This window comes from Balaenoptera borealis, assembly GCF_965194805.1.
Source record: "Balaenoptera borealis genome assembly, chromosome: 9".
In the NCBI taxonomy this organism is placed as follows: Eukaryota; Metazoa; Chordata; class Mammalia; order Artiodactyla; family Balaenopteridae; genus Balaenoptera; species Balaenoptera borealis.
Genome location: NC_138873.1, coordinates 70,977,507 through 70,994,911, shown reverse-complemented (window position 1 = coordinate 70,994,911; position 17,405 = coordinate 70,977,507). Strand labels below are relative to the sequence as shown.

At 48.2% G+C, this 17,405-nt stretch overlaps 1 protein-coding gene across 2 annotated transcripts in view; it reads left to right on the top strand.

The window, feature by feature from the left end:
• Nucleotides 1-17,405, top strand: part of NT5E (5'-nucleotidase ecto) — a gene marked incomplete at its 5' end in the record, with an annotated part of 45,440 nt that overhangs the window by 6,011 nt on the left and 22,024 nt on the right. For both annotated transcript variants that reach the window (XM_082405986.1, XM_082405985.1), the window contains one exon: nucleotides 13,046-13,268. In XM_082405986.1, coding sequence (XP_082262112.1) covers nucleotides 13,046-13,268 — 223 coding nt within the window. The remainder of the gene's footprint in view (nucleotides 1-13,045; nucleotides 13,269-17,405) is intronic.

The window sequence follows — 17,405 nt, the reverse complement described above, 5'->3', positions numbered from 1 at the left end:
CAATGGAATATTACTCAGCCATAAAAAGAAATGAAATGGAGGTATTTGTAATGAGGTGGATGGAGTTAGAGTCTGTCATACAGAGTGAAGTAAGTCAGAAAGAGAAAAACAAATACAGTATGCTAACACATATATACGGAATCTAAGGGAAAAAAAAAAAAAAGCCATGAAGAACCTAGTGGCAAGACGGGAATAAAGACACAGACCTACTAGAGAATGGACTTGAGGATATGGGGAGGGGGTGGGGTGAGATGTGACAGGGTAAGAGAGTGTCATGGACATATATACACTACCAAATGTAAAATAGATAGCTAGTGGGAAGCAGCCACATAGCACAGGGAGATCAGCTTGGTGCTTTGTGACCACCTAGAGGGGTGGGATGGGGAGGGTGGGAGGGAGGGATATGCAAGAGGGAAGAGATATGGGAACATATTGTATGTGTATAACTGATTCACTTTGTTATAAAGCAGAAGCTAACACACCATTGTAAGGCAATTATACTTCAATAAAGATGTTTAAAAAATAAATAAATAAATAAATAAAATAAATGTAAAAATCCCTAGCACCCTCCTGGCTCAGAGTACTCAGTAAAGGTTAGCTCCATGTGCCCTGCCAAAAAAAGCAAAAGTTGTGAGGAATGGAGGTTTGGGTTTTCAGCTCTCAGTTTATCTGATTCTGACTGCCCCGCACAGCCTACCACCCTCCTCCAGCCCCTCCACCATCTCTTCTAAGTCCCATTGTCTGAACTAATTTTTTTAAAAAAAAATTTTTATTTAAAAAAATTATTTTTAAATGCTAATCACGTAACACCATGTAGCAGTTTGTATTTGCAAGGCTCACCCGAGGTTTGATTATTATTTTTTTTGGACTGAGCTATTCTTTTTTTTTTTTTTAAACATCTTTATTGGAGTATAATTGCTTTACAATGGTGTGTTAGTTTCTGCTTTATAACAAAGTGAATCAGTTATACATATGTTCCCATATCTCTTCCCTCTTGCATCTCCCTCCCTCCCACCCTCCCGATCCCACCCCTCTAGGTGGTCACAAAGCACCAAGCTGATCTCCCTGTGCTATGCGGCTGCTTCCCACTAGCTATCTATTTTACATTTGGTAGTGTATATATGTCCATGCCACTCTCTCACTTTGTCACAGCTTACCCCTCCCCCTCCCCATGAGCTATTCTTAATGTTTCCTCATCGAGCGGTGTCACTCCGTATCTACCCCATACGTACACTGTGCATTGTGCTCCGTGGAGACCTCCACACATTTTAGCATCTGCTCCCCCAGGATGGGTTTGGAGATCGCACACATCGTGCTGCAGTTCCACAAATGTGCTGCCCCAAACAGCCTCCTGCAGGTCCCGCCTGGGAGGATTTCTTTGGGATCCATACCCAAGGGCAGAATTGCTGGCATCAGCGACTGTACTGTAAGGACTGCCAGATTGCTTTCCTGGAGCCCTCTACTCACCACACCCACCCCCAGGCAGATGCGACCCCCGCATCCTTACCCCCGCTTTGCATCATTCTCCAGCTTTCCAGGAGGTGTAAAATGACATCTCATTGTTTGATCTTGTATTTTTCTAATAACTAGTGAATTTGATATGTTTGTTAACTTTGAGGGTTTCCTCTTCCCTAATTGCATGTTCACATACTTTGCTCTTTTTTTAAAAATTAGGTTTGCTCTATTTTTCCTGATTTTCAGGAATTCTAAGTGTTGATCTGTAATCAATTTTAGACATTGCAAATATCTTCTATTTAGGTTTAGTAATTTTGTCCGTAGTGTCTTTTCATTGATCAGAAATCCTCCACTTGGTATATATCAAATTAATTTTTGTTTTGTGTGTGTGTGTGTGTGTGTGTGTGTGGTTTGTGCTTTTGAAAGTTTACACAAGACTTTGTTCATTTGGAACTTGTCATCCCCAGCGCTCATCCCCGGAATTCAGAGATGGGTACCGTTCTCTCTGCCTTTGAGAGATAATGAATCTATAATCTGGGGCTATGCCATTCAGCAGTCTGGGTCATCAGTTCCTCATCTGTAAAATCTGAGGTTCCTCACATCTCTAAACCAATGGCGTCCTAAGAAATGTTTTGATTCCATTTTTTAAAATTTATTTAATTTATTTATTTTTTTGTTTATTTATTTATTTTTGGCTGTGTTGGGTCTTCATTGACCCGCGTGAGCTTCTCTCTATTTATTTTCTTTTTTAAACAAATTTTTTTTGGCTGCGTCGGGTCTTTGTCACGGTGCGCAGGCTTCTCTGTAGTCGTGGTGCACGGGCTTCTCTCTAGTTGTGGCGTGTGGGATTTCTCTTTCTAGTTGTGGCGCACGGGCTCCAGGGTGCATGGACTCTGTAGTTTGTGGCACACAGGCTCTCTAGTTGAGGCGTGCAGGCTCAGAAGTTGTGGTGCGCAGGCTTCGTTGCCCCGCGGCACGTGGGATCTTAGTTCCCTGCCCAGGGATCGAACCCACGACCCCTGCATTGGAAAGCAGATTCTTTATCACTGGACCACCAGGGAAGTCCCTTGATTCCATTTTGATTTAGTGAAGGGGCAGGAGGATGAGGCACAGGTGCAGAGGCAGGAATCTGCAAGATGGATGAGCCCGGACCAGAGCAAGGTGGCAGGAATCAGGGGAGATGAGATTGTGTATGGTTTACAGGCCACCCTGAAAAGTGTGGGCTCTGCTTTGTTGTCATGGGGAGCCACTGGAGGTTTCCGAGTAGAGGGACTGTGGTTAATAAAAAATAAATATTTTGTCTTTGTCTGCAGTTCCTGGCACATAGCTCCCCAAACTCTTGAGGATGAGTGATGAGTGTCCTTTGTATGCTAATGAGGTGATTGATAGCTGGGAACCCCTAGGCAGCTTCAGAATGAGGGCTGGTGGCCAGAAAGACCAAGCCAGGATTAGAGGGTAGGAACTTTCAACCTCTGGGGAGGGGAAGGGGCCCGGAGATTGAACTAATCACCAGTTGTCAGTGATTTAATCAATCATGTCAGTGTGATGAAACCTCCATAAAAATTCCTAAATGGTGAACACATTGAGGTGCCGGGAGGGTGGTGTGCTCAAAGAGGCCGCGTGCACCCCTCTACTTGTACATCTTGTACCATGCATGTCTTCCATTTGGCTGTTCTTGAGTTGTATCCTTTAAAATACACCAGTAACAGTAACCAAAGCACTTTCCTGTGTTCTGTGAGTGGTTCTAGCAAATTATCAAGCCTGTGGAGGGGCTTGTGGGAATCCCTGACTTATAGCTGATGGGTCAGAAGTACAAGTGACCCAAGACTTGCAGCTGGCATCTGAAGGGGCAGGCTTGTGACCCTGAGCCCGGGATTTGTGATCTGATGCTCACTCCAGGTAGACAGTGTCAAAATGGAATTGAATTGTTGGACACCCAGTTGGTAACCGTAGAGAACTAGAGAACTGGTTGATGTGAGAAGACACCTCCCGGCAACAGAAGGAAATCCTAGTTTTGGAAGATGAGCAGAAATGGATGGGAGGGCGAAGATTCCAGAGAAGAGGAGGGGAGAAGGGGCTGGGCAGTGGTCTAGGTGGGAGATGATGGGGCCTGAATGCAACCGGGCAAAGTGCTCATGTGCCCATGGCACAGAAAGCCAAACTCTGACAGTGGGAGTTTGCGTCAAAGTCAGGGTTTATTGCAGGGCGCCAAGCAAGGGAGTGGGAAATGAGCCTCAGATCCACTCCAGATTAGTCTTTGAGTTAGGGGTGTTTTTAAAGGGGATGAACAAAGAAGCTGGGATTAATCATTGTCTTGTGACATGTCTTGTGACATTTCTTAATTGAGGTTTCTGGAGTCAGAATGTCTCCGGTTTAGGATTCTCTGCCCAGGTGGTCCATGGCTCCAGGGCCTGTTAGGAGAACAACCTGAGTTTGTATGTTAATGATGAAATCTACAACGGGCAATCTTCCTCCTCTGACTCTGGTTGATTACTGTTCAGTTAGCACGTGGTTGAGGTCACAGGGGACAAGAAAGGGAATAAAGTTTTGAACAGAGAGATTAATCATAAACTCAGTAAGGGAACTCGGTTTTAGGGGGACTCCGGTTCGGAACTATGGTGACGGGGAAAGAAAGGCTGAAGCCACCGGGACCAGTGTCAGTAGGCAGGCAGTGTGGCACAGGGCTGTGAGGGTGAACTCGGGGTGACTGTCTGGGATCAGGTCCCCCTTCTACCACTTAAAATCTATGGGCTGTGAGCAAGTTCTTGGATCTCGTGGAGCCTTCCTTTCCGCAGGAGTAAGGTGGGTGTGATGGCGGTCTTCCCCCCATAGATTGCTGTGGGGTTTAAAGGAGATGATAATGCATGGAACGTTCTTTGCACGGTGCTGGCCACGGTCACCTTCTGTCGGCAGCAGTGGCTCAGGAGAGGTTATAATCAAAAGGTGACTAAGAGGGTTCAAGCCGCGGACACGGGGAGAGTCAGCAGTATTTAACACTGCACCTCAGGAGTACAGACGTGTAGTAAGCTTACCCCCTAACAGCTGAAGCCTGTTATTTCCAGCTAAAGGCGTTTCCTGAACTTACTGGACATGCTTGTCCCCTGTAGGGCTGTGGCAGACAGAAGCGGTGGAAAGAGATCTGGACAGGACCTCGGGACACCCAGGTTTTACTTCTTGGCTTTTGCAGGTCATTATCTATGTGGGTGTGGGCAGCAGATTCCTCCACTATGAAACAGGGCATTTGGAGAGGGTGGTCTGCCCATGTCATTTCTCAGCGCCTCAGCCCCTGCCCGGCGTCTGTCTTGCTTCTAATCTGCCAACATAGCCCGGTTTGTGCTGGGACTGAATTTTACGCACAAGTCTAAGTTTGCCTGACAACGCTCTTATTTCCCCTTCACAGTCCCTTTCATGGCAGCTGTTTCCTTGTGGAGGGATGGCTTGGGTCTTCTCCCAGGTACCTGCAGGTGGCCACTGCTTCCAGACAAACAGGTTCCCAGGATTTTGGATGGAGGGTTACCTTCTTCGTAATAGAAAGTGGTGGCCAAAATGGGAGAATGATGAGCCCAGGTTCAAGCCTGTTGTCTTTGAGGTTCTTTTATTCATTCAGTCCACAAACATTCACTAGGCACTAGCCTGTGCCAGGCTCTGTGCTAAGTGCTTCAGGCAGTGAACAAGACCTGCCAGGGTGAAACTTACTGTTCAGTGGAGGGGACCATGCCCGTCTGAGCCCTTCTTAACCACATAAAGAGGCTAGGTAGGACCTATGAAGGGGGTGAGGGGGGAGGAGCAAAGCAAAGCAAAAATGACTGAAATTCTAATACCTGTGCAAAGGGATTCTCCAACTAAACATCTTGTCTGCAAAAGACAGTGCTCGGGTACCATATATGCCCAAATCAACAGTGGGCATGTTTCCCCTCCTCCCCAGAAAACCAATCCCTAAGCAAAGAGAAGTCACCTTCTATTCAAGTGCTTCATTACAAAGCCTCTCATATCGAGGAAACTAAATGACTTTATCTTCAATAACAAAGCAGATGTTCTGGGAAGACAGACTAGCCTTGCTGGTTTGGGAAGCTTGTAAGAGATATCTAATGGCAGTGGGGTTTTTGTTGTTCTCTTTTTAAAAGCAAAGAAAGTTGGTAGTTATTCCTAGAGCTCAGACCTCAGAAGTTGTGCGTGTGTAGTGGGTTGTGGATCCTCGGGCCTCAGTGATGTGAACAGTCACCCCCCAACCCCAACCCTGTCCTGTGGCTGTGGTCTGGGACGTTATGCTTCCTCTGTTCCAGTCTGAGTTTCCACACCAGAGCTGGGCTGGGTGAGACCAGCCTCAGGCACGGAGAGGAGGAAGCAAAGGCAGCTTCTTAGCTCATCTTGTCCTAGCCATCTGTGTTTTCTTAACTGAGAAGGGGAAGGAACCAAACAAATCCCACAGCAGATTGACAGCTTTCCCCACTTCACTCACAGATACCTCTGAATGCTGTGTAAGCTCCCTCCCTGGCTGTGTTCTTCAGCTGTGAAACCAGAACTTGAAAATCCTCTTGACACTTCTTTTCCCTCACCTGAATAGTTGGTTCTACATAGAATCCAAACATTCGCTGGAGCCTTCTAGCTGCTCCGAGATGTAGTTAAACCTGCCTGGAACCCAATTAGTTGAGCAGGTAATTCTAAAGGTAACAATGGTATGGGTATTTTGCATGTACAGAGAGCTTCTATGGCAAATGTGAAATGCTGTCTGTTCAGTACTTGTTTGTTCAGTCATTGATTCAGCAAACATTGAGGTGCAGGTAAGCTGGATTAAGCCCGGGGATCTTTTCTGCTATTCAATCAGATACCACATTCACCTGCCAGGGCCTAAAACTGGGGGTGTGGAGTGCAACCCAACACCAGAAGTGGCCACAGCGCCAGAAATGTACCACCCAAAGCAGACCTATCTTGTGATCCTCCCCACTTACGGTTGTTGCTGAGTCTCCCTGAGTGATTGGCAGCTGAGCCCTGTTGTGTGATAGACCAGATTCTCCCCTAACCCTTAAATTAGAGGGTTTCCTGCAGACTCCTTCATGGGACGAGCTAGTGTCTAAATGACTAACTAAATTCACGTGTTGCAAATTTCTGACATATGGCTTCTTGACCTTATCACAATTGAGTTCTGCGGATTAACACAGAAATTCTTTTCTTCTGTGTAATGCATCCTGCACTGCTCTTAAATCAATGCTTCTTTCCTTCGTTTTTCTTCCACCTGGATTTAAGCCTCTTGTCTTCACTTGGAACATTTTTGACTATCTCAGCCCTCATGTCTTCATCCCCTCATTTGCTAATATAGCTGACGTCATTTGCCTGGGAGCGTCCCCTGACCAGGTGAAGCTCACACCTAGAGCCCTGTCCATCTTTAACTGGCAGGGCGGGCCTGCGTCTTTGCCAGGCTCTCTCACACGCGTCCCCGTCTGTGGTTCCCACTTGCTTTATGGATGCATGGATGGATGTGTTTATGTCACGCTCTCTCCCTGTCTGCCCTACCCTTCCTGAGGACAAGGACCAGGGCCGTGTTGCTTGGCACTGTAGAAACCTGGAAGAAACCAGTGGGTTGTTGAATGGTACTCATCCCTTCCAGATGCTTGCATTTTTTTTTTTTATAGTTTTATTTATTTATTTATTTTTGGTTGCATTGAGTCTTCGTTTCTGTGCGAGGGCTTTCTCTAGTTGCAGCAAGTGGAGGCCACTCTTCATCGCGGTGCGCGGGCCTCTCGCTATCGCGGCCTCTCTTGTTGCAGAGCACAGGCTCCAGACACGCAGGCTCAGTAATTGTGGCTCACGGGCCTAGTTGCTCCGCGGTGTGTGGGATCTTCCCAGACCAGGGCTCGAACCCGTGTCCCCTGCACTGGCAGGCAGATTCTCAACCACTGCGCCACCAGGGAAGCCTGCTTGTATTTTTTTATATTCTTTTCCATTATGGTTTTTCATAGGATACTGAACATAGTTCTCTGTGCCATATAGTAGGACCTTGCTGCTTAGCCATTCTGTATATAATAACTGTATTTTTTATTTCTTTATAATTTTTATTGAAGTATAGTTGATTTACAATGTAGTGTTCATTACTGCTGTACAACAAAGGGATTCAGTTGTACATGTATATATACATTCTTTATATATTCTTTTCTAATTTAAAAAAAATTTTTTTTTTGCTGCCCCGTGTAGCATGTGGGATCCTAGTTCCCCGACCAGGGATCAAACCCGCGCCCCCTGCATTGGAAGCACGGAGTGCTAACCACTGGACCACCAGGGAAGTCCCTATATATTCTTTCACATCATGGTTTACAGGCGCTTGTATTAGCGGCAGTTTGGCAGAATAGTTAAGGTCCCGGATGCTAAAGCCTCGCTTTGTTCAGACCCCAGCTCTGCTGCTTGCTAGCTGTGGAAGCCCCGTGCCTTAGTTTTCCCATCTCTATAAAGGACAAATAATAACACCTACCTCATAGCATTGTAAGAATTGAATGAGTTCATGTGTGAACAGGGCTTGGCCATGTGGCATGAAAGTCTTAACTATTAGTATTTCTTTTTGTCATTTTTTTGTTTTTAACATTTTTTCTCTTTCTTGAAATTTCCTCATGTCAAATTCACTGGTAATTTTCAGTTCTTTGTAGACAAAACTGGGGCTATGAAATGTCCCCTTTCTAATTCAGATACCCTATAGGTATCCTTTGATAGACCAAAGAGTTGATCCCCTTGGTAGATTTCCAATAGAAAGAGACTTCAGAAAGTTCCATTTTCTTGCCAACTGCCATCATGAAATCTGTACAACGTTCACATGTGCACGCACAAGACACTGAACAGTTCAGAAAACTTTGTTTAAAAATCTATTCACCAACAAGTGCCAATAAGATATTAGTGGAAATATAAATTAAAACACAGGAGGGACTTCCCTGGTGGCACGGTGGTGGGAAGCAGCCGCATAGCACAGGGAGATCAGCTCGGTGATTTGTGACCACCTAGAGGGGTGGGATAGGGAGGGTGGGAGAGAGACGCAAGAGGGAGGAGATATGGGGATATATGTATATGTATAGCTGATTCACTTTGTTATAAAGCAGAAACTAATTGTAAAGCACACAATTGTAAAGCAATTATACTCCAATAAAGATGTTAAAAGAAAAAAAAAGAATCCACATGCTAATGCAGGGGACATGGGTTCGAGCCCTGGTCCGGGAAGATCCCACATGCCGCGGAGCAACTAAGCCTGTGCGTCACAACTACTGAGCCTGTGCTCTAGAGCCCACGAGCCACAACTACTGAGCCTGTACGCCACAACTACTGAGCCCACGTGCCGAGAGCCTGTGCTCCGCATCAAGAGAAGCCACCGCAAGGAGAAGCCGGCATCACAACGAAGAGTAGCCCCCGCTCGCCGCAACTAGAGAAAGCCCGCGCGCAGCAACAAAGATCCAACACAGCCCCAAATAAATTAATTAATTAATTAAAAAAAAACATACACAGGAAATGAAATAAGAGGACCAGGCGGTGAATTGTGAAGCAGTTGGCTAAGCTTCCAAGCTTACTGTCTGGTTCACCTGCTTCCAAGCAATTTGGTTTCTCTTGTTTTAAAACTAAGTATCACTTAACTACTATTTACCAAGTGTTTTTATATCCTGCCTTCTTCTGAAAAGTTTCAGCGGCTCACTTACCAAATCATAGGTGAAAATGGAGCCCATTTGAAAGAAGCAGGTGGTTTTACTATCCGTTCAGTAAACACCTGCTGGGCGCTGTTGCCAGGCGCTCATCTGACATCACCAAGGACACTGGGACAGTCAACACCACTCCTGCCTCCGGGAGAAAGATGTGTGAACAGGCAGCGGCAGCGAGGCGTGACGGATGTGGCAGGAGGGCTCTCTGCGGTCATGGCGCCACGGAAGGCTTCTCACGGAGCTCACACTTGAGCTGCATCTAAGGCAGCACATTGCATGCAGGTGGATTAGTGTTCCTGGAACTGAGGGCACCTGGTCTGGCAGAAAAAACGCGACAGCTCAGGGAGATCAGGGAGGGGCTCGCTCATAAGGCGTCTGAGGAGGCAGGACTGGGATTTCGGCGGGCAGTGGGAAGTCTCGCAGAGACTCACAGCGGCGCTGGAAGCAGTCGGGTGGGTGTTTGGGGACGCGCGTTCTGGGGGCCCGCGGGGTGTGGTCGAGAGATGTGTGAGCCTGGCGACCAGAGACCGGCTCAGAGACTCTGGAAAGGTCTGGGTGAAGAGCGATGAGGCAGAGTGGGGCATTGGGAGCGCAGAGAGGAGGGGACCCCTGGAGGGGGCGGTGCAGGAGCAACGGGGCTTGGTGGCTGGTTGGTCGTGAGGGGAAGGGAGGGTTGCAGTGCTTCTCCAGGAGTTTCTCTGAGGTTGTGGAGACTCTTTCCCAACACCTGGGATCACAGGCATCCTCACAAGTGTCTCCTTCACTTGTTTACTGAGGGTAAGTGTCCTGCTGGAGGTCCAGGGCCGGATAGGGGGGAGCGGGGAGCCATGGGGAGGGTGGGAAGGAGGGCAGTGAGCGCCAGGTCACTCCCAGGCAACTCCGTGGCGCGTCTGCTGCCTTGATTTTTGTAGGAAGAGTCAGCTGTGTGTAGGAGAAGGACATTTGATGGAGATTTTTCTGCTCATTCATTTATTCATGCTCTGCTCCAGGGACAGTGCTGGGTGATACGGGGACTCAGTGGGCAGTTGTGGGGTCTGCTAGGGCTGCCTGAGGGGACCATCGGCGCAGAGAAGGACAGCTAACTCAGGGAGGACCATGAGGGTTTGGGGAAGTCTTTCTTCCAGAAGGACCATCAGACTTCAGGAGCTAAGGCCATTAGTTGAATAAGGTAGTAAAGGCCTGGCATGGGAAAGGAATGTTCTATCTCCCTATCTATGTATCAATCGATCATCTTTTATCTATCATATACAGAGAGACAAAGATCAGCGGGAGCATGGAAAAGTACGAGTAGTCAGGATTTTCTTTCGAGCGCTCACTCTGTACTAGGCCTTATGCGAAACCCATTACATCCAAGCATAGAGGTGAAGAAGGTTGGAGTCAAACAAAAGTGGCTCTGGTCCCAGCTCCACCGCTTACTAAATCGTGTGACCTTGAACGACTGATTTAATGTCTGTAGAGCTCAGTTCTCCTCTGTAACATGAGGATAGTAATAATACCAACGTCACAGCACAAAACCAGGTTTGCTCTGCAAACTCACCTTGCGTGGTGTGTGGCGAGTGCTTAGTAAATGCGGGCTCATTTTCATTACGCCCTTTGTTTTATTCATTGACTGCTCTTCCGGAGGAAGCTGCAGTTTAGAAATGTGCCTGAATCACAGCTCGTTAGTGATGGCGCCAGGCCTGACTGCTGCCTGGGGGTGGGTGTCAGAGGGAGGCTGGAGGGGAAGGCGAGACCAGACCTCAAAGAGCTCAGGACATTGAACTTTATCACAAAGGCAGTGGGGAGCCTCTGCGGGACCTTAAGGTCGGACCAACAAGTTCAGATTTGCATTTTAGAAAGATGATTCTGGCAGCAAGATGCATGCAGGATGGTTCAGAGAAGGCGATGGTGGCAGCTGGAGGCCCGGCTGGGAAGCTGTTGCAGTTCCCAGGAGGAGTGGCCAGGGCGCAGGCAGGTGGGAGCAATGGGGTGGGCTGAACCGGAGCATTTAGCCAAAGGGGAGGGATGCTGCTGGGAGGTGTGGGAGAGGGAGCGAGGGGGAGGGATTCAGCTGCCCTGGGGCTTCTGGCTGTACTGACTTGGGAGATGGTGGCACCTGGACCAAGATGGGAATCCCAGAGGCAGGGGCTTTGAACCGGGTGAGCTTGGGGTGCCTGTGAGACCCTGGAGGGCAATGTCCACGTGGCAGCCAGACAGACAGATGCAGAGTCAGGAGAAAAGACAGGGCAGCAGATGTTCAGTTTGGAGTGGAAGGTGTGAGTGCCAGGGAGATCGTTCAGGCACCCGTGCACCGCTCCAAGCATCTGGATCAGGGCTCCTCTCCCCGCGGGGCAGAGAGGGGAAAAGGCAGCCAAGGTCACCACTTTCAGGGCATTACACTCAAGTCCAAGGAGGAGACACCAAGCAAGACAAATAAAGGAAAACTAACTTCAGCTGTTGCTGAGTGCTAGCAATATAATGGTAAAGTGTAAGGCAGCTGACTTATTGGATAATCTCTCATGAAGAGCTGTAGGAACATTCATTTTTTAAAAAAGCTTTACAGCTAAGCAAGATAGTTATTGTAACCTCATAAGGCAGACTTATTTCACCATAGAAAAAAAACAATGTTCTAAGAATAGAAGAGAAAAAGGCAATTACCCAAGATTGGGAGAACCTTTTAAATCGGTCAGCCTTTAAGAGGGAAGCAATTAGGTTAGAGGAAGAAGTAAAAATGAGCAGATACTCAGAGATGGAGGAAAAGGCAAGTTCAGAAATTCTGAGTTCGGTCGGGGAGACAGGCACATGGGAACATGAAGACACTGTGCTGCTTTCTCCGTGGAAACACAGTGCACGTGAGGACACGACGCGCATGGCCCTTTGAGCCCAGGTACCCAGGGGGCACCTGCCAGGCAGGTGAGGGGCTCCAGGGCTGAGCAGGGTGGAGATGGTGGGACGCAGTGGCTCAGGGAGCCCTGCACGCGGGGAGGACCCCACGGGCATGCAGAGCGCGCCGCTGCAGAGGGGAGCGTGGAGGAAGGAGAAGGGCGGGGCAGTAAGAGAATATGGGGGGGGTTCATTTACACAGAGGGGTCACCAGCCAGCACTTCCAGGCCTGTTCCCAGATGACCCTCAAAGTGGAGCAAAATCGGGTGTGGTGTTGAGAAAGTTTGAGACTCACTGGTTTAAGTACTAAGTTAGCAAATCAGCCTTGGCAGCCAGAGCAGGTGGGTGCTTGCCCCCAGGAGGTGGGCTTCTTCCAGGAGGCCCGTGGACAAGGGGGCGGAAGGCCTTTGAGGAGGTGGCTGGCATGTTGTGTTTTGTCAGCATCACCCCAGGGGAAGCTGCCAGACGTCAAAGTGGTCATCTTGCCCCCTATAGCCAGTCCCAGAACAGTGAGGAAAGGGAGCGAGGGAAGCAGGTGGGAGCAAGGGTTGTGTTAAACTGTGCCAGGCCCTCCCAAAGCCCTGGCTCTGAGCCCGTACAGACTCTTGACCTGTGCCAGATCTGGGAGTGGCAGGACAGTGGACGCCCAGCCAGGTCTCTAGGTGACTCCTACGCACGTTGATGCCACCTTCAGCAGGTGGTGCGGGCCCTGGGGAGCAGTTTTCAAACCAGCCTGATGATCTGGATGCCCCTGGGCCCTACCCCGGGGCCCCAGAATAAAGTCTCTGAGCCTGAGGAGGGCAGCGGTCATGCAGGCGGCTTCCTAGGGCTCTGCCAGGTTTGGGAGCCCTGTGCCAGGGTAACTGTTCTTTGGCCACACCGCGTGGCTCGCAGGGTCTTAGTTCCCCGACCAGGGATTGAACCCTCATCCTCAGCAGTGAAAGCACGGAGTCCTAACCACTGGACCGCCAGGGAATTCCCCAAGGTAATGTTCTTTAAAGTATGCTTTTACTGGCAATTCCAGAGTACCTGATTCTTTTTCTCTTTTCCTTTTCTACCAGGCACTGGGAAATCACGAATTTGATAATGGTGTAGAAGGCCTGATTGATCCACTCCTCAAAGAGGCCAAATTTCCAATTCTGAGTGCAAACATTAAAGCCAAGGGGCCGCTGGCGTCTCAAATATCAGGACTTTATTCGCCGTATAAAATTCTTCCTGTTGGTAATGAAGTTGTAGGGATTGTTGGATACACTTCAAAAGAAACCCCCTTTCTCTCCAAAACAGGTATTTTCTTCTTTTACAGCACTTGTTGCTTGAAAATAGATGCACTAAATCAGAGCTTGGCATTATTTTTCTGGACCATTGGTTAAAGTAGGAAGGTGTGGTATTGGACACGTGTGTTCTTAGGATGACACTGAAAAACCAGTCTAGTGGCTTCCAGTTGCCCTGAGTTACTTCTTAAAGACATTCGCTCTCCTGCTCAATGAACTTATTTGTTGACATAAACAGTATCTTTGTTTAATTCAGTGCATTCAGAATTGGACGAGAGGGCCGTTGATATCCAGAGCTGAACAGTACAGAGTCACTCACTGGAGGATGAGAGCCACGTGACTCATGCCCTTCTTGCTGTGGAGGCAGGGAGCCCAGAGCCAGGGTTTTACCTCAATTTACCTCATCTTTCCTTTTCTAATATGATTATTACATGTCCAGTTAACTCTGCTTTCTCTGTTTTTAGTTATTTATCTCTTGCAGTTTTAATGACTTTGTTGTATCTGGCTTTCTGGGAAATATATATACATTTTTGAATGGTCTTGTGTTTGTGTGTGTGTATATATATGTGTATATATTATACAGGAGATATATATATATATATATCTGCTATATCTATTTATACACACACACACACACACACACATACACATATATATATATATGTATAACCCTAAGACCATTCAGAAAACATTTTTGAGCCACTTTTAGAGGAGCACTTTGGCAGTAAAAACAAAAAGATGTTTTTTTCTGAATTATCCAAATCAGTGTTCTTTCCGTGTTTGAAGAAAAAAGGGAAATAAGGGTTTTCGTTAAGAATGAACTGATAAAGGACATCTAATTAACAATTAGAGAAGTCGCATGTTTGTTGCTGCTGTTTAAAATAGTCGCAGGCCATCGGAAACAACGAAAAGGTCAATGGTTGGCCCTGAGCAGCTCTGGGGGCCAGAGGGTCCTGCAGGGCTTGGAGGCAGGGCTGGGCCGCTCCCCACGGCTGGGGACCTGGGGCTTGTCAGGCACCCCAGGCGGCAGGTGGACGTCTATCCCACGGTGACCAAGCCTTTGCACATGGTCACCGGCTGTTGCTGCGGTCATTGTGAAGCCACAGAGGGCAGCCACGGACGTGATGAGTCACTGGCTTTTTTTTTTTTTTTTTTAATATCTTTATTGGAGTATAATTGCTTTACAATGGTGTGTTAGTTTCTGCTGAGTCACTGGCTTTTGAAGTGTTTTAGGAGTGCTCTTCTGCCTCAAAGGGATGTGGTCCCACCGGAGGGACCTGGTGTACAGTCTCGGGCCGCTCTCCACCACCCAACCTGACCTCCTCCTCTCCCCACCCCTGCAGACATCGCTGTGCGGGCTGATCAGACCTTCCCCGGGTCTCAGGGGATGCTGCCTCTCTGAACCACCTGGGGCTTTCCTGCCAAGAGGCCAGGGTGGCGATTACAGAGTGAACCAATCACCGACATGGGTAGAGCTGGAGTAATGTGGCCCAGTTGCCGCAGGGCGCCCTCGGGTGGGACGCTTCTGCTGTGGGTCCCCGTCACCCCCAGAAAACGCCTCCCCCTCGTCACATTTGTCCTCGCTCTGGGCTTCCTGCATGACTGGAGCAGCCTGAGGACGGAGCTGGGTCTCCTCTCAGTGAACATCTGGAACCCAGTAGAGTGGCCGGCTGAGGATCTTGGGCTAAAGATGCAGACGTGTTGAATAGCTGAATAATTATGTGTCTCCATAATGTCTATTCCATCCAGGGGGTTTTGAGTTCATTTAAGGCGGCATGTAATTAATGCCATAGGAGAGTCATAAACAAAGTCAGGGAGGGAGAGGGAGGGGTTCCGGTGAGCGAAGGACGTGACGGCCGGCTTGGGGGTGAGGTACACACGATGAAGACCTTGCTTGGCCTCTCCAGGGTGTGCGAAGCATCTGGGGCAAAAGGCATTCCAGGAGTGAGGTCAGAGTCACCTGCTAGGACACAAGCTCCTGAGGACAGGGACCTGCTGGGTGCCAGCACAGGGGAGGTTCTCAGTGAAAGTTGCTGGAATGAACTCGTGAGAGCAGGCAGGTGTGGGACCACAATCCCAAAGTGGCTGGATGTTCAGTTTTCTGGAACATGGGTTCTAAGCAGAGAAAGCTAGAAAGGGGGGTGAGGACTGGATTGTCAGGCTGAGGAGTTCAGCATGATTTGGAGAAAAGCATTACCCCTCCTTTAATAGTCACCAGTAAAGGGACTTCCCTGGTGGTCCAGTGGTTAAGACTTTGCCTTCCAATGCAGGGGGTGAGGGTTCGATCCCTGATCTGGGAGTTAAGATCCCACGTGCCTCGCAGCCAAAAAACCAAGACATAAAACAGAAGCAGTATTGTAACAAATTCAATAAAGACTTAAAAAAAATTTTTTTTTTAATTGTCACCAATAAAAAGGTAGAAGGGGAGTGGGGTGGTGGAGAGACAGAGGGCCCCAGAACTCAGCCCACCCTGTCTGGGACTCTGACAGCACCCCGTCTTAGTTCTTTACCAGGTTACAACAGACAGGGGCTCCGAAGGGGCTGTGCTCTTTCCAGCAGCTCTCAGGAGAGAAAGGCTGCACCGTGCAGGGACCAGAGCAGGAGCTGGGCAGGGGTGGAGCAGGACACTTGCTTCTCCCAAGACCACAGCCCAGCAGCCCGGCTCCTCCTACAGATCTCTGACCCCGAATCCAGCCTCATTCCTCCCGTGCTGGTGACCCACAGGTATAATTTGTATTTCTAGCACATTTAATTTATTTTAGCTAGATAATGGACTTCCTCTCACTCCCCTCATGATATCCTGAAATATATCCCATGCTTTCTGTATGTTGAGATGACCGATCCTGTGAGGTTTCTGATGTGTTAGGAGAATACATTCCTTTGTCCTCAGAGGCCTTTCTCTCAACTTTTTTCTTTCTTCTTGCCAGCCGCACTGAAGTAGAGGACGGTCGCGTTGTCTGAAAGTCTCAGCAAACATTTATTCAGTTATTCATTGATTCATTCCCCCTGAGAGCTTGCCTCTGTGCCAGGCACCGTTCTAGGCATCAGAGATACTGACCCCAAAAAAGCCCTGCCCACTGGAGCTTCACGTTTAGTGGGAGAAGAAATAAATGAGGAAAATGTTTGGTGCATCAGAAGGTGATAAATGATATAGAGAGAAATTAAGCAGGAGACGGGGTGGCAAGTGGGGCGTAGGGGTGAGCGCACCTTGTCGTTTTAAGGAGAGACTCAATGAGCAGCTCACAGAGATGGTGACATGGCACTGAGGGTGACCGGGGAGCCCTGAGCTTCTTGGGGTGACTGGCAAGAAGCAGATTATTCTTGATGGCCTCATGGCAGACAATGGTGGCCAAGCTGTTACACCTCTTATTTTTTTGAAAAAAATCAATATTTATTTACTTTTTAAAAATAAAGTAGGATTGGATAGATGATTTCTTTTTTTTTTTTTTAATTGGGGTATAGTTGCTTTACAATGTTGTGTTAGTTTCTGCTGTACAGCAAAATGAATCAGCTATATGTATACACATATCCCCTCCTTTTCAGATTTCCTTCCTGTTTAGGTCACCACAGAGCACTGAGTAGAGTTCCCTGTGCTCTACAGCAGGTTCTCATTAGTTATCTGTTTTATGCATGTTAGTGTATATATATCAATCCCGATCTCCCAGTTCATCCCACCCTCCCTTTCCCCCCTTGGTGTCCATACGTTTGTTCTCTACGTCTGTGTCTCTGTTTCTGCCCTGCAAACATCACCTCTTGATTTGTAAATGTTGCCTGTGAGTTACTGACAGCACTGCGGGTCCCGTGCCACATCTGTGAGCCACTCGTTTTCATGCCATCTGTCTGGGATGCCCACAGCTTTGCCATCAGCCATGCTGTTTATTTTATGTGCTCATTGGCACATGTTGGCTTGACTGATTCGAGAGACTCCAGAGTTCCCCACTGGAGCACACGGAGACCCCCAAACCCCACGGCATCACAAGGGATGAGTTTTAACAGTCCTGTAGCTCCTTAGAGAGTTGAATACTTTTCACACTGGAGATGGCAGACTCCTGGGTTTCGAAAGATCGTTACGAGACTGATTCATGTTTCGGCATTTTCATTTGAGAGATGGCTCTGAGATATTTGCATAAGGGAATCTGGATCCTCTAGA